The sequence below is a fragment of the Oncorhynchus masou genome, chromosome 6 (genome assembly GCF_036934945.1).
Source record: "Oncorhynchus masou masou isolate Uvic2021 chromosome 6, UVic_Omas_1.1, whole genome shotgun sequence".
Lineage (NCBI taxonomy): Eukaryota > Metazoa > Chordata > Actinopteri > Salmoniformes > Salmonidae > Oncorhynchus > Oncorhynchus masou.
In genome coordinates, this window is record NC_088217.1 from 41,782,719 (window position 1) to 41,804,973 (window position 22,255).

Genomic DNA, 22,255 nt, shown 5'->3' on the forward strand with positions numbered 1-22,255 from the left:
GAATATTTTGCTTCACCACAGTGAGTCTGAGCGGATGACTTCGGTACTCCGTGTCAAGCTGTGACTGAGGTGCGGCTACGCTCTGGAAAATACGATTTTGTATTTTCTGCACCCTCCCTCTCCACAAATGCGTAGTTTTTTAAACCTAATTTTTAAAGCTTTTGGCTTGTATCTAAGGCATCTAGCAGAGATTCAGCTCATTTTAGAGTCACAGTACCTTGGCAGGTGCTTTGGCAGTATTTGACGGTTGTTAAACATGATGTGGGGGACAAAGTCTTTGGTGGTGTATGGAGAGCATGTGGTACTTCCTGAAATAAATCCAATACGCGGGAGTGCAGTAAGTAGACTTAGCAGGACAGTAATCACTTCTTTTGCGGTTCCACCCCCTGATGAATGTTCCCACGTAATCTACGTGTGTGTGTGTGTGTGTGTGTGTGTGTGTGTGTGTGTGTGTGTGTGTGTGTGTGTGTGTGTGTGTGTGTGTGCGTGTGTGGGTGTGGGTGTGTGTGTGTGACGTGTATGCATTTGAGGAGTGCCCTATGCAAGCCACAATTCATCACACTAACCAAAATGAAATCCACACACAGGCTTGCAGCTCTCTGTAAGATATCTCCCACCCAGGTCTCTTTGGCAACAGTATTTGATTTGGTTTAAAAGCTTCAGCGCCACCAGATGGTTGTCCAGACATGAAGCAGTTGGTTTGTCATTAGCAGAGGGCAGGGGGGGTGGGTGATGGATTCCAAGGGGGTGGGCTAGGGGACTCTGTATTTGGGGCCGCATTGAGCCCTAGGAGGGTGGAAGCACCTCGCCTGGGCGTTAATTGAATTACTGTACACTGTGTCCGGCTCTCATCCGCATCCCATACTGCAGAATTACACTCTGCAACTTCAGCTCCTGACAAAACAATGTTTATTGGCTCTATGTTTACCCCCCCCCCCCCCACACACACACACACACACACAAAAACAAAAATCTGGCACTGGGCATGTAGCTTTTCTCATTCAGCTGTCTTAATCTTGACAGGAGAAATGCATTCATCTTTCATATCTCCATTTCAACATTCACCAACTGAGAACCAGAACCCAGGGAGAAGAACCTCTGAAAGAGAGTGATAAAGAGAGACCGAGACCAATACAATCAGAGAAGCATATTGTAATTACACCTTAGACTTGCTGGTTAGCCTTGGGTGGGATCAGTACACAGGTCACAGGTGCCCATATGGATGCAAAAGGAGTTGGAAACGACTGCTGTAAAACACTGATGAATTCACATGCTGGAACACCTCAGCATGCAAAGCACTCTGTGAGAGGTCGTAGGTCAGGAAATTGGGAAATACAGGAATAATCACTGTGTGTCATAGAAAGAGCAGATGATTCATTGACTTGCTTTTACAACAGTGTATGGGTTGAACATAAAGACCCTGAGCCCATATGCGTATTGGAGCTGCATTGACCTGGTCTTGACCCCTAAGGTGAAGTCTCTGGCTTGCAGGAGCAGCGAAGGCCTGGGCTATTGATTCTGAATTACTAATCAGATAGTATTTGCAAGAGGCCTATAATCTCAGTCAGACGCTGACTCAAGTAAGCATTTCATTTTGTCCACTGTATACTGTAACTCTCTCCATGTCGTTACCATATATTGACTATGACTTCTTTATGAAAGTGCCAGTGAACTAGTGATGAGCATTTAATGCTTTAAATAGATCGGTTCGGTTTCAGTGTGATTATTAAAAATATAATCCCGGTTTTCATTTTTTTAAATGTATTATAATTTATTTTTTATATTGAATGCACTTTGCATTATGTGGGATGAATACTGTAACAACACAGAGTAAAACAGTGAATTAAAGTCCCACAATGGTAGTGACTCTCCATTATCACTTATTAATCATCAATTATTTTACATGAATTTACTTTACTAAAATATTTGTTTTATTTGATTACTTTGTTATTTAATTCCAAGTCCTCATTTAATCTCTCTATAGAGCTGCTGCCTGACAAAATCATAATTTTACTAGTTCTTCAAAGTAAATAAGGCATACTTTTATGACTGCTAAGAACCAACTATTAATCACTTAGATCATGTATTTTCAGGCTTTCGAAGCAACTGCTTTCTGTCCTTCTGGATGGAGCGTTCTCTCTCTCTCTCTCTCTCGGTCTGCTCCGCACAGACCAGACAACTGCTTTCTGTCCTTCTGGATGGAGCGTTCTCTCTCTCTCTCTCTGTCTGCTCCGCACAGACCAGACAACTGCTTTCTGTCCTTCTGGGTGGAGCATTCTCTCTCTCTCTCTCTCTCTCTCTCTCTCTCTCTCTCTCTCTCTCTCTCTCTCTCTCTCTCTCTGTGCTCCGCACAGGCCGGCCACAATGGATTATGGTCCTTGCAGTTAATTACCACATTTTCTGAGCTAACTTTGTAGAATATTGCATTGTGGGAAAATCCAACTACTACATCACACATTTCAGGCTTGATCTTATTTATCTCTAGAAACTACACATTGAGCTCACAGAAAAGAAACAAACGGAATGGAATATAAATAATTGAGTTGTTTTAAAAATGATTTAATCGCTCAGCAGTACTTGAAGAATATTGAGTGTGATGGCTGTTATTATATTATATTTTTTATTATTATGCTCCGTCTCATTCAATCTGAAGAGGAGCTGCCCTTGTAACAGTGGAGCATGTGAGCTGGCGTCATTCACTGATTCCATACTCATCCCCCACACGCAATACAATGAGTCCTAATTGTTGAAACGAAGCTAAGGCAAAGAGGCTTGATGCAATAGGTGCTAATACATTCACCATGCCATGATGCAATGACAGAGTAATGTGTACATGTCAATGACTGCCTGTAGTGTGGTAGTGCTCTTTGTTTCATGTCTTCCTTCATCTCTCTCTCTCTCTCTCTCTCTCTCTCCTTAGTCCCCAGACCATTTACATTATTAATATGTGCGTGCTTGTGTGTTTGTGTGCACTTGTGCGTGTGCATGTGTCTCTGTGCCTGCGAGTTTGTGTTTCCCTGACTGCAGAGAGCCCCAGTGCATTGACCTTGGCGGGAATGTGCCAGCTAGCTCCGTGGCTCATGCCCAGCTTTTGTAACTAAATGAGAGCAGGAAGCAGGAAGTGCTGTGCTATTTCAAGGTCCCTCTGTCTTTACGTCTTTTAACCTCTGGGCCTCTGTTCTGGGGTCAGTCCATCCTGCTCAAGTAGCCCAGCCCCCTCGACCTTTCTGAATGCCCTTCCTCTGGTCAGGAGGGTTGGCTGTGTTGACTTAGTTTCCGTCCTGTGCTGTAACTGTAACTGTAGTCTGTTTACTGACGTTTCCATTCTGCATTGGAACTGTAGATTCTCTCTTCTCAGCTGTCATATATAGCCACTGCATTGGAGGGGCTCTTAGAGACGGATAATCACGGTCAGGCTTTCATCTGCAGGGAGCCTCTCAGCCATAGAAGTCACAGTACTGTATGTGGTGTGTTTGTGTGGCTGTGATTGTATCCTGTGTGCTGTAAAGCCTTAGTTTCCCCATGCTTAGAGGTTGTTGGTTGACTTTACCAAGCCTTACTTTTAGAGAGTCTCTCTCTCTCTCTCTCTCTCTCTCTCTCTCTCTCTGCTGCTCCCTCTGGATGCTCCTAACAGGGCAGCCATCATTACTCCGCTTATGTCATTAGGGCTAACAGTGTGTCCTGGAGCTTGGCTGAGCTGGCTCATCATGATGCAGGCGAGGTGTGGATTCACCCACCCAGCGAGGAGACATCTCATCTCTCAGATTAATCACATCCTTTGCTCCCCACTGCTCTCTCTGACACTTTGTCGCTCCCAGATGACACTCCTCTACCAACACAAACCCTCACGCCTCTGTGCCCGATACAGCAGAGATCTCTGATTGGATGAGATGAGGTCAGAAGCCCCACCCCATCCACATGGTTTTGTTTTGACCTTATATTACAGATGGAGGGGTGGAGATTGTTGTGTCTGACATTCAGTTACCAGCTTTAACCTGACTGTCCTCAATGTCATGAAGACAGACCACTAAGCCACAGGAGCCCAAGGAGCCCAGAACAACATAACAGTGTTCTTTATAATGGCTCCCCTCACAAGTCTAAGAGCTGTCATTTGTCACTACACTACCATACTGCCACTTTTATCCTGGTCAGCCCCGTTTCATTTGTGTACTCATTCTTTATTTACCCAGATGGCCCCTTTGAGCTTCACAACGTCTTTTCTGAGGGAGACCTGGTCAAAACAGCAGTAATATACACCATACACTACACTCTACAGGGTCATGCATCAAAAAGGACAATACCATAGCAGCACACTGGAGCTTAGAAAAAGAGCTCAGACAACATTGAGTGCTCGAGGACATAGATCCATCCTTATGATTATTGAAATGTCACATGAGAATTGCATGAGTTATTAGGAGAGCAGTCCATTTCCCCGTTCACTGTAATGCAGAGAGAGCGAGAGAGACGTGCAGTAGCAGATGTCTGTTGTCTGCACTTGGGTTTTGCTAAGTGGCATCTGTTATGGATTGTTTTATATGTACTGACCTTCAAGCCTCCGTTTAGAAAAAAAAAAATAAACGACTGCATCTAATTTCTCTTTAGTTCCTGCCCTCCGTGAATGCCACAGATGAATGCAGACGACGCCCACAAATCACCCTTCCATCCTCCACCAATCAGCCGGAACATTACTAAAGATCACCCACAGTCCTCTGCTCTACATTCTTATGAGATGACTGCTCCCTCACGGGGTAGCACTGTACTGTGGATTTGGTCATTGCTGTCGGGCCATGCTTTAAAAGACTTCTCTAACCTTTACCGTAAACATATCCATAACCCTAAATAAAAACACAGATTTTCGCTTTTTTTTTTAAACATGCTACTGTAGGTTCCACAAAAATCCCATTAAACATGAATGACTTGGATACAACCCTTCATCTAATTTATTATAAAGTGTGTCTCTTCTTGTGTTTCCTCCTATAGTGTCTATTGAAGTGTATGAACTACGGTTGCAAAGGGAGGGTATATTGCTGGAAACTATCAACATTTACCAGTAAACTACCAGAATTGTTGTATCTTTGAAAACAAGTCTAAGAAGCGGTAGATGTTTTATGTGCACTATTTCTGTGCTTCCTCTATTTAAATTTAGTTTTTGCATCTTTTACTTTCAGTTATGTACACCAGCTTCAAACAGCTGAAGATGCAATACTTTTGGTTATATATTTCACTTCGGTTTAGATGGTACAATGATTCTGTACACTATACTTGCTTGTTTTGTCCCATAGCAACCAGGAAATTGCAGAGCAATTTCTGCATAGTGCACCTTTAAATAAGATGGTGTCATTGGTGTCTTTAAGAGTCTATTGATGCGTCCGTGCGTCAATCAAAGTATAACATAATACAAAAATCCGACAGTTCAAGATAGAGATATCTGTTTTTGCTGCGTCTCGATCCACCGCATCCGCTAATTCTGGCCTTCCACATCTGTAGTGGAAGGTGGCCGAGCTACAGTGGTGTTTGTCAGACCATGAGACGTCCCGAAAATCGTTCTTCTAAAAAAAAAACTAGTTATGACCACTCTATGGAAAGATGAGACTCTCACAAACACGATGGTGAAGGTAACCCATACAAATGAATACAGGACTGGACTGAAGGTAACCCATACAGACGAATATAAGTATGGAGGTAGTTTAGTGCCAACAAAAATAAGTGGTAAAATATTCCCTGAACATTCATGTACATTATCTCCTCGATATGGGACAGACAATACAACATCTGATTTCTTATGATTTATTTTTTACTACCTTTTTTTAGATGTGTTATTCAATGCTTTTGTCTATTGTCTATAGCAGTAAAGGCCATTGAATTATATTTTACCCCTCCCCCAGCGGTTATTATGAGGGTTTCAGTGAGCATGACATATCCTTTATTTTTTATTAAATAGAGATTTTTTTTTGTTACTGGCCTACACACAATACCTCATAATGTAACAGGTGAATGTTTTGTTTTTAATGTATAAAAAATGAAAAAATAAATGTATTGGGTCAATAAGTATTCCCTTACTTATTGGCAGGACAAATTAAGTTCAGACTCACTCTGTGTGCAATAACAGTGTTGAACATGATTTTTGAATGAATACCTCATCTTTGTACCCCACACATGCAATTATGTGTAAGGTCATTGAATACATTGAATATTCCTTTGAGCATGATGAAGTTATTAATTACACTTTGAATGGTATATCAATACATCCAGTCACTACAGAGATAGAGGCATCCTTCATAACTTAGTTGCCGGAGAGGATGGAAACCACTCAGGGATTTCACCATGAGGCCAATCGTGACTTTAAAACAGTTACAACAACATTGTAGTTATTTCACAATACTAACCCAAATAACAGAGTGAAAAGAAGGAAGCCTGTGCAGAATAAAAAATATTACAAAACATGCATCCTGTTTTCAGGATAAAAAGTTAAATAAAGGTTAAATTAAAAAAATGTTAAAAAAAATTTGCACAGGCAAAATACTACAGGATAACCTGCTTGAGTCTGCTTTCCACTAGGCACTGCGAGATAAATTCACCTTTCAGCAGGACAACAAGGCCAAATCTACACTGGAGTTGATCACCAAGAAGACAGTAAATGTTTCTGAATGGCCGAGTTACCTAATTGAAAATCTATGGCAAAACCTGAAAATGGTTGTCTATGTCACGCCCTGACCTTAGAGAGCCTTTTATTCTCTAATTTGGTTAGGTCGGGGTGTGATTAGGGTGGGTACTCTAGTTTTTGTATTTCTATGTTGGCCTAGTATGATTCGCAATCAGAGGCAGCTGTCTATCGTTGACTCTGATTGGAGATCATATTTAGGCAGCCTTTTCCCACTGGGTTTTTGTGGGATCTTGTTTTTGTGTTGATGCCTGTGAGCTCAACAGAACGTCACGTATTGTTTATTCTTTATTGTTTTGTTGTTCGGTTCTCCTTAAAATAAAAAGATGTCGATTCCACGCTGCGCTTTGGTCCGAGTATGCTTCCAACGACGATCGCGACAGAAGATCCCACCACAACTGGACCAAGCAGTGTGCCCAGGAGGAGATGGCATCCTGGTCTTTGGGGGAGGTCGAGGAGAGAATATCCTGGACTTGGGAGGATGTCTTGGCAAGACACAAAAGCCTGCCGTGGAAACAGACGGAAGAAGAGAAGGGAGGACAGCGACCATGCCAGGGTTTGCGACCATATAGAAGCCAAAAGACAGCCCAAATTTGTTTTGGGGGTGGGTGGGGGCACACGTGGTGGTCAGCGGAGCTGAGGGGTGAGCCAGAGCCAGTCTGGGAGAAGAGGGAGAAACTGGAGGACAGCGGACGGAGAGAGTCAGAGACCGTTAGTGAGAGAGATGAGATCAGAGAGTTGTTGGGTTGGTGTATGATGCACAACATTCGCCCTAAGGAGCGTGTTATCTGTTTGATGCCACCCGAGTCAGCTCTCCATACTCGTCCTGAGGAGCGTGCTCGCAGTCTGGTTAAAACTGTGCCGACTCCGCGCACCAGGTCTCCAGTATGCCTCCACAGCCCTGTACGTCCTGTGCCAGCTCTCCGCACTCACCTTGAGGAGCGTGTAATTTTTCCGGTACCATGTGTGCCGGCTCTACGCACCAAGTCTCCAGTACGCCTTCACAGCCCAGTACGTCCTGTGCCTCCTCCTTTCACTCTCCCTGAAGTGCGTGTCCCCAGTCCAGTACGTCCTGTGCCTGCTCCTCGCACTCTCCCTGAAGTGCGTGTCCCCAGTCCGGTATGTCATGTGCCTGCTCCTCGCACTCTCCCTGAAGTGCGTGTCCCCAGTCCGGTACGTCCTGTGCCTGCTCCTCGCACTCTCCCTGAAGTGCGTGTCCCCAGTCCGCGTCCTGTGCCTGCCCTCCCTGAAGTGCGTGTCCCCAGTCCGGTACGTCCTGTGCCTGCTCCTCGCACTCTCCCTGAAGTGCGTGTCCCCAGTCCGGTACGTCCTGTGTCTGCTCCTCGCACTCTCCCTGAAGTGCGTGTCCCCAGTCCGGTACGTCCTGTGTCTGCTCCTCGCACTCTCCCTGAAGTGCGTGTCCCCAGTCAGGTACGTCCTGTGCCTGCTCCTCACACTTTCCCTCAAGTGTGTGTCCCCAGTCCAGAGTCTGCTCCAGCGAGGTGTGTCCCCAGTCCAGCGTCCTGTGTCTGCTCCTCGTTCCCTGAAGTGTGTGTCCCCAGTCAGGTACTCCAGCCTGCTCCTCACACTTTCCCTCAGGGTTCCCCAGTCCAGAGCCTCCAGCGAGGGTTCCTAGTCCAGAGCCTCCAGCGAGGGTTCCTCGTCCAGAGCCTCCAGCGAGGGTTCCTAGTCCAGAGCCTCCAGCGATGGTTCCCGGTCCAGGGCCTCCAGAGCCTCCAGCGAGGGTTCCTAGTCCAGAGCCTCCAGCGAGGGTTCCTAGTCCAGAGCCTCCAGCGAGGGTTCCTAGTCCAGAGCCTCCAGCGAGGGTTCCTAGTCCAGAGCCTCCAGTGAGGGTTCCTAGTCCAGAGCCTCCAGCGAGCGCTCCCAGTCTGGAGCCTCTGGCGATGATCCATAGATAATATGGGATTTTGTTTTTGTGTTGATGCCTGTGAGCTCTACAGAATATCACATATCGTTTATTCTTTATTGTTTTGTTGATCGGTTCTCCTTAAAATAAAAAGCTGTTATTTGGTCTGAGTATGATTACAACGACGATCGTTACAGTCTATCAAAGATCAACAACCAATTTGACAGAGCTTGAAGAATTTTGAAACTCATAGAAACTCATGGACAATATGGACACTGTATTTGTTGTCAATGTTTTGGCGTCAAAATAGTGGTAGTTGTGAAAAAAGTCCAAAGTTGGACGAGTTGCAGAGGTAATTGAAAATAATGCCACTGTTGATTAGATGCTTTTATTATTAGTTAGGCAATTTTCTCTGGAACCATATGATCTATCTTCTAGAAACTCATGGACAATATGGACACTATATGAATTATTTTAAGTTATTAAGTATAAATGACCAAAGTTCCGATAGATAGCAATACATTTTCTGTTAATAACCAGAATTACTGAAGATTCTGGTAACTTTGCAATCCTAGTATGAACAAAGAACTAGGGAAATATCTATAAGGAACTTACTCCTGTGTTGTGGTTTCAATGTGTACAGTATCTGGATATAGACAGATGGCTGTGGCTACTGAAACATGAATGGGTTATGTCCTTCACAGTGGCAGAATGGGCCTTGTTTTGTGATAGGGGCATAAAGGAACCCATGGCAGCCCCTGTGTTTATAATTGCAGAGGACAAAAGGTTGTGTTAACAGTAGCAGGAGTGTCTGCCTTCACAGTGGAGGTGTCAGTGTTGACTTTGTGTTTGGCTCAGCGACCATGTCCTCGGCAGACCGCTTATTAATTAGCATCAGTGTAAATGGAGCGACCATCCATTGTGCTCGCTGTCTCCTGTCTATAGCAGATCAATGCAGTGAGGAGAGGAGGGAGACGGGCGCTTGGGGCTACAGAGCGTCTTCAAGTGGATTTTCCACGACACTAAAGACCCATTTGAGTAATGTTCCTCCGACACTCATGTGTTGCCTTCCAGTGTTTCTGCTTCATGGACGATGCACTGGCTCTTTGACTTTACAGCTCGCTCTCTCTCTCTACCCTTCTCTCTCTCTCTTTATCTCTCTCTTTCTCTATCTCTCTGTCTTTCTCTCTTTCTCTCCTTCTCTTCCTGTCTCTCGCCTCTCTCTCTTTCTTGCTTCTCTTTCTCTATCATTCTCTCTCTTTCTCTCACTCTCTTTCTCTAATTGCGCTCTCTCTACCCTTCTCTCTTTATCTCTTTATCTCTTTCTCACCTCTCTCTCTCGCTCATCTGTGTACTGCTCTCACTGCCTTTGGCTGAGACTGTGGTGGACTCACCCCATGCCGGGTGGTCTTTGCTCCGGGGACTGATTCCCTCTCATCTCTGCTTCTCTCCCTACCCAGTCTCAACTCCATACCCTAGGCCCAACTACAGCCTCTATCCTATAGCCAAATGCCAAGAGCAAACTACCAGCCCCGATTCCTCGCACTCCCCCATCCACAGCCCCGGCCCCATACCATCTTAATCCCCACCCCAGACCCTGTGCCTGTCCCACTGCCTGGGGATCTGGTCACCCACCAGAGAACTATTACTATTACAGCCTTGCAAGTTTTATTTAACGTGACAGCTGTTACTCTCTGATCACAACGGTGCAAGGGTTTTGGACTGCCAGTATGTGTGTGTATGTGTTCGTGAGAGAATAAGAAAGGGTGTGTTTTGTATTCATGTTAGCAGGTTTTAGTGTGTGTATGTGTGTGTTCGTGTGTGTTTTCCTGCCGCGGCTGTCCTTCAGCAGTAAAGAGGTATTGGAGAGAGATGTAAAGAATGCTAATGAAACGTAAGACGGGAGAGAGGACTGCCCTGGCTGGCTCACACAGCGCTGTGTTTTTGTGTGTGTGTTTAACCGTGTGTGTGTGTGTGTGTGTTTGACCGTGTGTGTGTTTGACCGTGTGTGTGTGTGTGTGTGTGTGTTTGACCGTGTGTGTGTGTGTTTGACCGTGTGTGTGTGTGTGTGTGTGTGTGTGTGTGTGTGTGTGTGTGTGTGTGTGTGTGTGTGTGTGTGTGTGTGTGTGTGTATGTGTGTGTGTGTGTATGTTTCTGGACACCCCATGCTACCTCCTCGAACCACTGAGGAGAAAAAAGTGTATAAAAAAGCCAAGGTTAAGTACATGAACACAGGATTCGGCTCTGCATTTTAATTAAGTGAGAGCAAACAGGCAGCAATAGCTTCAATGGCTGGCCCGCCGTGATGGATGGATGGATGGCAGGAACCAGTGTTCTCCATATCTCTTCTCAATAGGAACTTTTGTGTGACTCACTCTATGTGGAAACAAAGACAGGGTCAGCCAAAGTTTCAGCCTTTTTCAGCATTACTGGCAGTACGTACAAGTGTTGGGGTTGGCACGCACGTCTATTGTATTTGCTATGCAGATTTTGCATTATGTGTTTGTCGGTGTGTTTACATTCTGTCCTTGCTGATCACCCCTTTCAAATATACAGTTGAAGTAGGAAGTTAATATACACTTAGGTTGGAGTCATTAAAACTCGTTTTTCAACCACTCCACAAATTTCTTGTTAACAAACTATAGTTTTGGTAAGTCGGTTAAGACATCTACTTTGTGCATGACACAAGTAATTTTTCCAACAATTGTTTACACAATTGTACACAAATGACAAAGTTGTTTTCACTGTATCACAATTCCAGTGGGTCAGAAGTTTACATACACTAAGGACACTACTGCCTTTAAGCAGCTTGGGAAATTCCAGAAATGTCATGGCTTTCGAAGCTTCTGATAGGCTAATTGACATCATTTGAGTCAATTGGTGGTGTACCTGTGGATGTATTTCAAGGCCAAAATCAAAAGAAATCAGCCATTGTAGACCTCCACAAGTCTGGTTCATCCTTGGGAGCAATTTCCAAACGCCTGAAGGTACCGCGTTCATCTGTACAAATAATAGTACGCAAGTATAAACACCATGGGACCACGCAGCCGTCATCCGCTCAGGAAGGAGACGGGTTCTGTCTCCTAGAGATGAACGTACTTTGGTGCGAAAAGTGCAAATCAATCCCAGAACAACAGCATAGGACCTTGTGAAGATGCTGGAGGAAACAGGTACAAAAGTATCTATATCCACAGTAAAACGAGTCCTATATTGACATAACCTGAAAGGCCGCTCAGCAAGGAAGAAACCTCTGCTCCAAAACCGCCATAAAAAAACCCGACTACGGTTTGCAACTGCACATGGGGACAAAGATCATACTTTTTGGAGAAATGTCCTCTGGTCTGATGAAACAAAAATGGAACTGTTTGGCCATAATGACCATTGTTATGTTTGTGGGAAAAGGGGGGAGGCTTGCAAGCCGAAGAACACCATCCCAACTGTGAAGCGCGGGGGTGGCAGCATCATGTTGTGGGGGTGCTTTGCTGCAGGAGAGACTGGTGCAATTCACAAAATAGAATATCATGAATAAAATATCATGAGGGAGGAAAATTATGTGGATATATTGAAGCAACATCTCAAGACATCAATCAGCTCTGTCAGAAGGAATTCACCCAATTTATTGTGGGAAGCTTATGGAAGGCTACCCAAAATGTTTGACCCAAGTTAAACAATTTAAAGGCAAAGCTACCAAATACTAATTGAGTGTATGTAAACTTCTGACCCACTGGGAATGTGATGAAAGAAATAAAAGCTGAAATAAATCATTCTCTCTACTATTATTCTGACATTTCACATTCTCAAAAGTAAGTGGTGATCCGAACAGACCTAAGACAGGGAATTTTTACTAGAATTTAATGTCAGGAATTGTTAAACTGAGTTGAAATGTATTTCGCTAAGGTGTATGTAAACTTCCGACTTCAACTGTAGCTCTATATGATTTCTCTATTCTAGTGAATCTGGAGGTTGACATTGCGGGTGCTATTGGTCTTGCCAAAAAGAGCCTATCACAACTTCATTCTCCTTGTGAAAGCACCAATGGCACCTTCATTCTCTATTTCCAGGACACTGCAGAACTGTCTACTGTATTGGGCTTTCTGTTAATGCTGAGGCCTGAGCCGTGCAGAGGTTTTATAGTTCTACACTCGGAGCCTTATTAGATTCAATCTCCCATTATCATTATCATTACTGAAGAGTATGACAAAAATGTCAGACCCCAATCTCACTCTCATAAGAGCACATTCCTCTAATAGGAAAGGAGAAGCCTATTAGGTCAAAATTCATTTAGGCCAGGACAGCAGAATGGAACCTCTGGCAGCCGGATTAGATCATAGGAGACATCCCTAGCATTACCTCCACTTTTAAACAAGGACTTTCTCAAGTTAACACTATATGGCCTATGCAATGAATCTTAATAAGCTGCTGTTTTGTAGACAGGGTTTTTCCCATCACTAGTGCATGACTGCTGGTGGTGTGTGTGTCTGTGCGTGCAAGTGCACGTGCTTGTGTGTGGTTTGTGTGTGTCTGCTGCATTGCTGGCTGTGTTGATGTTGATCATCTCTGACAGGGTCTCGGAGAGCAGGGAAGTGGTGACTTGTGGTAGATGAGATAGAGAGCAGTGGATAGGAGGGCAGGAGGTGGATGTGTTGAATGGTAATTGCAGTGTTCTCCTTAGGTGCTTTTGCCCATAGTTTGCTAAATGTATTACTCCTTAAGCAAATACAGTATTCCATGTGTTTTATTAAACCTTGTGAGCCCTTGTGACACTACACGTCGAAGGCTATTCCCTCCTCTGTCTTCCCTCCTTTCTCTTCCTCTGGAAATACAAATAAGGACTCTGTTCTTTTATCCCTGCATCCTCTCTTCCTCCCCTCCTCTCCTCCTGCTGAACAGTTGCCAGGCAGCAGGCTGCCCATCACAGTGACCCGGATACTGTCGTTAGGAGAGCGGTCTGGGCTGTGAAAAAATAGTCCCGCCCCACAATGACCGGACACTACATAGCTCTGTCCTCTTCTCTTTCTCCATCTATTCTTCTCCTCTCCTTCAACCCCAACGCTGCCATCTGTCTCTCTCTACACTTTCCCCCATCGTCGCCTCTTCTCCTCTCATCCCTAGTTTCCTCTCCCCTCCCCATGTTGTCATTGGCACGGACATTAATATAATTCTGCTACAGTGGTGGAGGATAGTTTCACTGCAGCCCTGGGCCTCTGTGCTGGACTTTGGCACTGTGAACTGACTGACTCCTTTAATGGACACCGGCGTAGACAGTGGCTTGCTGCTAAATGACTCACCGGCGTCCGAAGCGGTGCAGCCGTGGGAAGGAAGGAAATGAGCTCACACGGTATGTGTGTTAGAGAAAGGAAATGAGCTCACACGGTATGTGTGTTAGAGAAAGGAAATGAGCTCACACGGTATGTGTGTTAGAGAAAGGAAATGAGCTCACACGGTATGTGTGTTAGAGAAAGGAAATGAGCTCACACGGTATGTGTGTTAGAGAAAGGAAATGAGCTCACACGGTATGTGTGTTAGAGAAAGGAAATGAGCTCACACGGTATGTGTGTTAGAGAAAGGAAATGAGCTCACACGGTATGTGTGTTAGAGAAAAGAAATGAGCTCACACGGTATGTGTGTGAGAGAAAGGAAATGTCACACGGTATGTGTGTTAGAGAAAGGAAATGAGCTCACACGGTATGTGTGTTAGAGAAAAAGAAATGAGCTCACACGGTATGTGTGTTAGAAAAGGAAATGAGACACGGTAAGAGAAAGAAATGAGCTCACACGGTATGTGTGTTAGAGAAAGGAAATGAGCTCACACAGTATGTGTGTTAGAGAAAGGAAATGAGCTCACACGGTATGTGTGTGAGAGAAAGCGAGTGAAGGCTCAGAGACAAAGGGAGAGAGGGACAGTGAATGACAAAGAGAGACAGGAAGAAGGACAGTGAGAAGATTGGTTTGGTGTGGATTGAGAGGTATTGGGAATTGACAATGTAATTCATGGAAAAGCCATAGACTGTCATTGACATTAACAGTCTTGCTCAAGGTTACATCCCCAAGAATTAAAGAAGAGAAAAAACAAAGAGTCACCCGTTGTTCATATCAATCCCTTATGTACCCACAATGCCCAGTGAGAAGCCTTTAAAATTCTATTATGCTTTGACTGTCATCTGTGGTGGCCCAGTGTCCATGGTGATGCAGTGAGTAAGGAAGTAACCGCACTGTGTTCTCTTACCTGTGACGCTCTCTCTCTCTCTGTCCTTATAGCCGCAGGTGGCCATTTTTATGTCAGATGAGATGTAGAATGGCAGTTACCCCCAGGTACTGCCAAAGCCCATTTGTGGCACAGCAAGGTGAGGGGGGGGGGCATGGGTGACTCTTAACCAAAACCCTGCTCACATCCCAGAGCCGCAGTCACAATGGGCCTGGCGTGATCAGATCTGACAAAGGATGAAGCACACACATACATAAACACACACACACAGCCATCATCCTCTCTTCCCGTCTCATATCCACCTCTATGATGGAGCGGTCCTACCTCATCCTACAACATCCTACCTCAGGCTGGTCCCCTGCTCTGTGCCTCAATGTTCAGAGACCCTCCTCTCTTTACCAATGAGCTGCACTATGTATCTGTATTCACGCCTATGTTTATGGATGTTATTATGTCTTTCGTGGTAGGATGTTTTGGGGAGTCATTGTAAGCACTGTTTGAGGTGCCGCTTGAGTAATTCAACTGTGTTCAAGTCACAGTCAGACTCTGTTTCTTAATGAGTGCTTTTTTGTTCTACAACAGTAAGCGAGTGCAGTGCCATGTAGGTGACATCCTTGTCTTTTCTCTCCTCCACACAGCGCTGACAGGAGGGCAGCCTGGGGCCACGCAAGGGAGCCAAGATGGCCGAGTGCCTGGGACCAGACTCAGGAGAGCGGCTGAGGAGTCCTACTGGGCCTACTCAGGTGTGTGTGTGTGTGTGTGTGTGTGTGTGTGTGTGTGTGTGTGCGTGCGTGCGTGCGTGCGTGTGTGTGTGTGTGTGTGTGTGTGTGTGTGTGTGTGTGTGTGTGTGTGTGTGTGTGTGTGTGTGTGTGTGTGTGTGCAGCATGGTTATTACTCACTCTCTTCTGTCTCCCCCCTCCCCTGCCCTCTCTCCCCTTATCCTCCTGCTCTTTGGAGAAGAGGCCTCAGGGATTCTCTGGGCTTTTTATTTTTATGTTTCTGTGGAGAAAAAGTTACTTTTGTTGTCCCTCTGAGCGATATTTGGAGTGGAGGAACCTTCATCTTTTGCTGTGCAACCAAGCCTCAGGCAACAAATGATCTTTATTTGATTTATTTAAATATTTCTGTTTGTTTACTCTGATTGTAACTTGTCGCTGCTGCATTAAAGCCAGGGGCTTGGGGCAAAGTGGATCTTGTGACAGATTCACTTAGCGAGCTGAGTATTAATGCTAAGATCTACTGATTGTATGTTGTGTCATGGAACACTTATAATATTAAAGAGTTCTATAACACTGATGTAACTGTGGGTGTAATTTCAGCAAGAGGAAAACAATACAGATTCTGTTGGACAATCACAGAGATGCCTCCATTTTGTAAGCTGACTGGATTTCTGCTGGTGCTATAGACAGTGTTTTAGATGTGTGTGTGTGTGTGTATGCACGCATGCGTGTGCGTGTGAGAGGCAGCTGAGGCTATGAAGTTATGCAGGGTTTATTTAAGGGGATATGAGGTTATGCATGGATTTTTAATAATCATCAGTCCCTCGGGGGCCTGGTCACCCACTGCAACTTCTCTTCTCCAGACCCCTTATACCTCGCTATACTACTAGCAACCACAAACCTGTCACTAAATAATACTGAACTGCATCTCTCTCTCTCTCTCTCTCTCTCTCTCTCTCTCTCTCGCTGTCTCTCTCTCTCTCTCTCTCTCTCCCTCTCCATCTCCTTGTTGCTCTCTCTCTCTCTCTCTGTCTTTCTCTCTCTGTCTCTCTTGCTTCTTTCTTTAGGTAAAGAGAGGCACACAGTATGTAGGGTTGTCCTTAAATATCGCCTGAGTTTGTATACAGCTCTCCCCTTTCTCTGTGTGTGTTAATGCGTCATTCTGTCTGGCAGGCAGATGGGGCAGTCTGCTGTGCCTTAGTGAGGTAGCCATTCTGGAATCTGTCATCAGAACACCAGTGGATCTGATTAGAACTGGCTCATTTGGACAGAACTTTAGAACTCTGATGTGTCATCGCGGGGGACTGCATTTACTGCTTACTGCTTTTAGTGCTTTTACGGTCTTCATAATTACAAGTGCTTTCCCATATATTTTAAGAGGCCTTTTTGTGAGGGTTTGACTGAAACACTGAGGCCAGATCAATAGGCCCTCCCTCACTCTGTCATCTCTGCCTTCTGCACCAAACGCTGCTACAAACATTGAAGTTCATATTAAAGTTGATTTGATGGAAAGTTCCACTTTTCCACTTCAGAAAATCATTACCTCAAAGGCATTACAAATCACCCCCCGCCCCTCCCTCCCCTCACCCCCAACTTGCTGGATATTAATTTTAAAGCCCTGGTGGCCTCAATACTTCTGGCATCAATGGGGAGACGTACCTAATTTATGAGATAGAGAATTCACCACCTTGTCCTTTACATATCAGTCCTCGTAGCCTGTTTCATATTCACTGGCAGGCTTGAGTTGAGAGCTCTCAATGCTTTGTGTGCAGACTTGAAGAAAAGGAATGGAAGATGGAGATTGATGATATGTTGTAATGTAGTTTAACTTTAGAGGACTAAGGGCTGTGACTTAAATAGACAGATTATAAAGTCAGTCATTTCTGTGAGGATATTAAACAGAATGGTCTTTTCTAATCCTCTTCAGTACGCTGCTTACTCGGTATGCTTAATTCAACCTTCTATTCCTACTTCTTAGGATTGTTTGTACACGTATAGTTTTTCTTTGTCTATTTCTGAGGAAATGTAAATGTGTGTTTGAAAAGATTCTCTATGTATTTTCAGTTTGCTGTAGTAGGGGACAAAGAAAAGCTTAATTGGATCTACCTTGACTCTGCAGTGCTCACCTTTTCCCAAAAAGCACTTCAGGGTGTTACCTAATAGCTTAATATGTACATTATTTACTGAATGGGCTCTTCAGACAGGGTCCTTCGTGCAAGGTGTGATGGGCTGTGTATTATCCAACACCTTTCAGTGATTGCATCGGCACTCAGTGGAATTCCATGTAATTCACGATTTTTCAGAGTTATGACAACGGGTGGGTTTCTGGTTGTCATGCCAACCTTTACAAAATGGCCTCTGCCATAGAGGTTAGGAAATGACATCATGACAATTACAGACTCAACTGTCAACAGCAGTCCTTGTCTTATACAATGATCTACAGTGAGAAATGATTAGTATTATTTTCAAACATAGAGAGAGAGAGAGAGAGAGAGAGAGAGAGAGAGAGAGAGAGAGAGAGAGAGAGAGAGAGAGAGAGAGAAAGAGGGATGGATGGATAGATATTGTGTCAAGGCAGCTGAATGTTTGTAGGGAGAAGAGGCGGGTGGCAGTCTAACAGAATAAAAACAAAGCCTCAGACCTGACTTGGCATGCTAATGAGAGCAGCTTCCTATTGTGGTGTTTGAGTCCTCTTTTCTCTCACTCGTGGCTCTACTTGTCCCTGTCTGTGGTGGCACATCTCAATCACTATTTTACTCTGTCTGCCCTTCACACTACTATGTCAGCCAGTGTTTGCTTGTATGGTCACCCTTTAGTTGGCTTTAGTTGTGATACAGGAAGGTTGTCTGGTGTCGCTGAAGGGCTCCGCCTGTTCTCAAGGTATACTATAGCGAATAGATCCGATAGCTCTGCTGCAGCTCTCTTTTTGTGCTAACGAATTCACCTATGCCAATGCATCATGTGACAAAATGCTGTAACAGAAACAGGAAGTGTGAGAGAAGGGAGGAAAGGGAGGGATGAGGTGGAGGCTGGGAACGGGAAGGAGTGAACAGAAGAATGACAGAAGAGCAAATGAGACCGATGGGCAGAGTGTGTGTGAAGGAATAAATAAATACATAAATGAATGAGAGATAGATAGACGGCCCTTGCTCTCTGGCTCTGTGAGGCTTCGTTTCTTTTCTTCATGAATGCGGCGAGCAGAGCTTGTCTGCGTGCTGTGTTTAAGTATGCACGGCAGAGCAGCACGGCCCATCATGTGGCCACTCTAATAGAATGACCCAGCACTGCTGACAGCAGCACACTTTCCTGAAAACGGAGCCGCATATCTGCCACTGTACTGCAGTAATTGTGCAATTTACTGTACAGCCAGTATCCTGCCGCCCTAATTGAATATGACTTTGTACTGTTTGAGTAATCTCTCCATTTTAGACCCTGACCTCAGGCATGCTCCAGCTCCGGATACAGCGGAGGAGAGAGAGAGAGAGAGAGAGAGAGAGAGAGATGGGGAAAGGCGGAGAGAAGGTTGGAGAGAGAGGCAAAGAGAGAGAGAGGAGGAGAGAGAGAGAGAGAGAGATGGGGAAAGGTGGAGAGAAGGTTGGAGAGAGAGGCAAAGAGAGAGAGAGGAGGAGAGAGAGAGAGAGATGGGGAAAGGTGGAGCGAAGGTTGGAGAGAGAGGCAAAGAGAGAGAGAGGAGGAGAGAGAGAGATGGGGAAAGGCGGAGAGAAGGTTGGAGAGAGAGGCAAAGAGAGAGAGAGAGGAGGAGAGAGAGAGAGAGAGAGAGATGGGGAAAGGTGGAGAGAAGGTTGGAGATAGAGGCAAAGAGAGAGAGAGGAGGAGGAGAGAGAGAGAGAGAGAGATGGGGAAAGGCAGAGAGAAGGTTGGGGAGAGAGGCAAAGAGAGAGAGGGGGGAGAGAGAGAGAGAGAGAGAGAGATGGGGAAAGGCGGAGAGAAGGTTGGAGAGAGAGGCAAAGAAAGAGAGAGAGGAGGATAGAGAGAGAGAGATGGGGAAAGGCAGAGAGAAGGTTGGAGAGAGAGAGGAGGAGAGAGAGAGAGAGAGAGAGATGGGGAAAGGCGGAGAGAAGGTTGGAGAGAGAGGCAAAGAGAGAGAGAGAGAGAGAGAGAGAGAGAGATGGGGAAAGGCAGAGAGAAGGTTGGAGAGAGAGGCAAAGAGAGAGGAGGAGAGAGAGAGAGATGGGGAAAGGCAGAGAGAAGGTTGGAGAGAGAGGCAAAGAGAGAGAGGGAGGAGAGAGAGAGAGAGATGGGGAAAGGCGGAGAGAAGGTTGGAGAGAGAGGCAAAGAGAGAGAGAGAGAGAGAGAGAGAGATGGGGAAAGGCGGAGAGAAGGTAGGAGAGAGAGGCAAAGAGAGAGAGAGGAGGAGAGAGAGAGAGAGAGATGGGGAAAGGCGGAGAGAAGGTTGGAGAGAGAGGCAAAGAGAGAGAGAGGAGGAGAGAGAGAGAGATGGGGAAAGGCAGAGAGAAGGTTGGAGAGAGAGGCAAAGAGAGAGAGAGAGGAGGAGAGAGAGAGAGAGTTGGGGAAAGGCGGAGAGAAGGTTGGAGAGAGAGAGAGGAGGAGAGAGAGAGAGAGAGAGATGGGGAAAGGTGGAGAGAAGATTGGAGAGAGAGGCAAAGAGAGAGAGAGAGGAGGAGAGAGAGAGAGAGAGATGGGGAAAGGCAGAGAGAAGGTTGGAGAGAGAGGCAAAGAGAGAGAGAGGAGGAGAGTGAGAGAGAGATGGGGAAAGGCGGAGAGAAGGTTGGAGAGAGAGGCAAAGAGAGAGAGAGAGGAGGAGAGAGAGAGAGAGATGGGGAAAGGCAGAGAGAAGGTTGGAGAGAGAGGCAAAGAGAGAGAGAGAGGAGGAGAGAGAGAGAGAGAGATGGGGAAAGGCAGAGAGAAGGTTGGAGAGAGGCAAAGAGAGAGAGAGAGGAGAGAGAGAGAGAGAGCGAGAGAGATGGGGAAAGGCGGAGAGAAGGTTGGAGAGAGAGGCAAAGAGAGAGAGAGAGGGAGAGAGAGAGAGAGAGAGAGAGAGGGAGAGAGAGAGATGGGGAAAGGCAGAGAGAAGGTTGGAGAGAGAGGCAAAGAGAGAGAGAGAGAGAGAGGAGGAGAGAGAGAGAGAGAGAGAGAGATGGGGAAAGGCAGAGAGAATGTTGGGGAGAGAGGCAAAGAAAGAGAGAGGAGGAGGAGAGAGAGAGAGAGAGGTGGGGAAAGGCAGAGAGAAGGTTGGAGAATGAGAGAGAGGAGGATAGAGAGAGGGAGAAGTGTGAGTTAGAAGCGCCTCACGCAGATAAAGCATGTCACATTGAGAGGCGGCGTGTTCCTGGCGATGAGATCACTACCATCACCATTTGGGGCAGCAGGTAGCCTAGTGGTTAGAGCGTTGGGCCAGTAACCGAAAGGTTGCTGGATTGAATCCCGAGCTGAACAAGGTAAAAATCTGTTGTTCTGCACCTGAACATGTCAGTTAACCCACTGTTCCCAGTAGGCTGTCATTGTAAATAAGACATTGTTCTTAACTGACTTGCCTAGTTAAATACAATTTAAAAAAATCACTGCTGCCATCTTACCAGGGTCACACCGTTCGCTTTGCACACAAAACGGGAGAGAAGGGAGGGAAAGAATGAGGGAAAGGATGAGGGAAAAGAGAAAGGACAGAGAGAGAGAGGGTGGGTGGAGGTAAAGATATGAGACCAAAAACTAGACGTCTCTGTCCGATACCTAGCTTCTCTGATTTGGCTGTTTGCCGCTGAGTGAATCCTGTGTTTTTTCAAGTGTTTGGCCTTGTTTTTCTAGTTGTTTGGTTCGTTTCTCCTGACTGTTTGTGAGTGGCTGGGCCTGTAAGTGGGTTATAAAGTGTATGGTGGGAGTATGGTGGATGGAGCTCCCTCTCCCTTCCTCTCCTCTCATTCCTCAGCACGGAATAGACTGTTCTAGTGATAGAGAAGAGATGAATGAATGGAGGGAAGGAGGGAACGGGGGAAGGGAAAGTGCAGTGAGGGGGAATTACAGGCTGCTATTGACTTCATTAAATCATGTTTCCTGACGTACACACGGGAGGCTTGGTAGTAATATATTTATTACATAAGATATGCAGAATAAGATATTACGTGGAGTTATAAACACGCCAACTTATTAGTAATGCAAAGCCTTAGGCTGCATTAGGATGAATTATGTAATTGTCATCATTTTCAGAAATGCATGGAAACATTCAGCTGTCAGCCAGCAAACTGAGCTGCTCACCAACTATTTATCTGGACGACTTTATTTCGTTTCCACAGTTATTCTATCAACAGGCGATCAAGATTTGTTTTAGCTTAAATGCTATTTCTCTGAATAGATTAATTAAATTTGCCTCGATCAGGCGAGTGAAAGCAGAGTGGAGTGATTGAGATCAGATCAAGTGGAGGTGTCTGTGTGCGCAACGTGCGTGTGTGTGTGTGTGTGTGTGTGTGTGTGTGTGTGTGTGTGTGTGTGTGTGTGTGTGTGTGTGTGTGTGTGTGTGTGTGTGTGTGTGTGTGTGTGTGTGTGTGTGTGTGTGTGTGTGTGTGTGTGTGTGTGTGTGTGTGTGTGTGTGTAGATAAATGAAGGTTCAGCAGAAGGCTTCTAGTTCAGCCCGGCAGCCGTTAGATAATCACAGAGCTGAGATGGAGATACTGTATGCAGCCATGTCCCTCGGTAGAGGGAGAAACAGCGAACGAGAGAGAAAGAGAGAGAGGGAATAACCCAACAGGAGGGGGAATCAGGGTGCAATCAAGAGCACTTCCTTGGAATATCCATCTGCCGGAACACCTTTGATCATGTGCAGGGGAACG

The 22,255-nt window shown here is 45.5% G+C and overlaps 1 protein-coding gene across 2 annotated transcripts in view; it reads left to right on the forward strand.

Moving 5' to 3' along the window:
- The window catches only part of LOC135542072 (receptor-type tyrosine-protein phosphatase gamma-like), a 292,645-nt gene that overhangs the window by 68,618 nt on the left and 201,772 nt on the right, over window positions 1-22,255 (forward strand). For both annotated transcript variants that reach the window (XM_064968704.1, XM_064968703.1), the window contains exon 2: window positions 15,372-15,476. In XM_064968704.1, coding sequence (XP_064824776.1) covers window positions 15,372-15,476 — 105 coding nt within the window. The remainder of the gene's footprint in view (window positions 1-15,371; window positions 15,477-22,255) is intronic.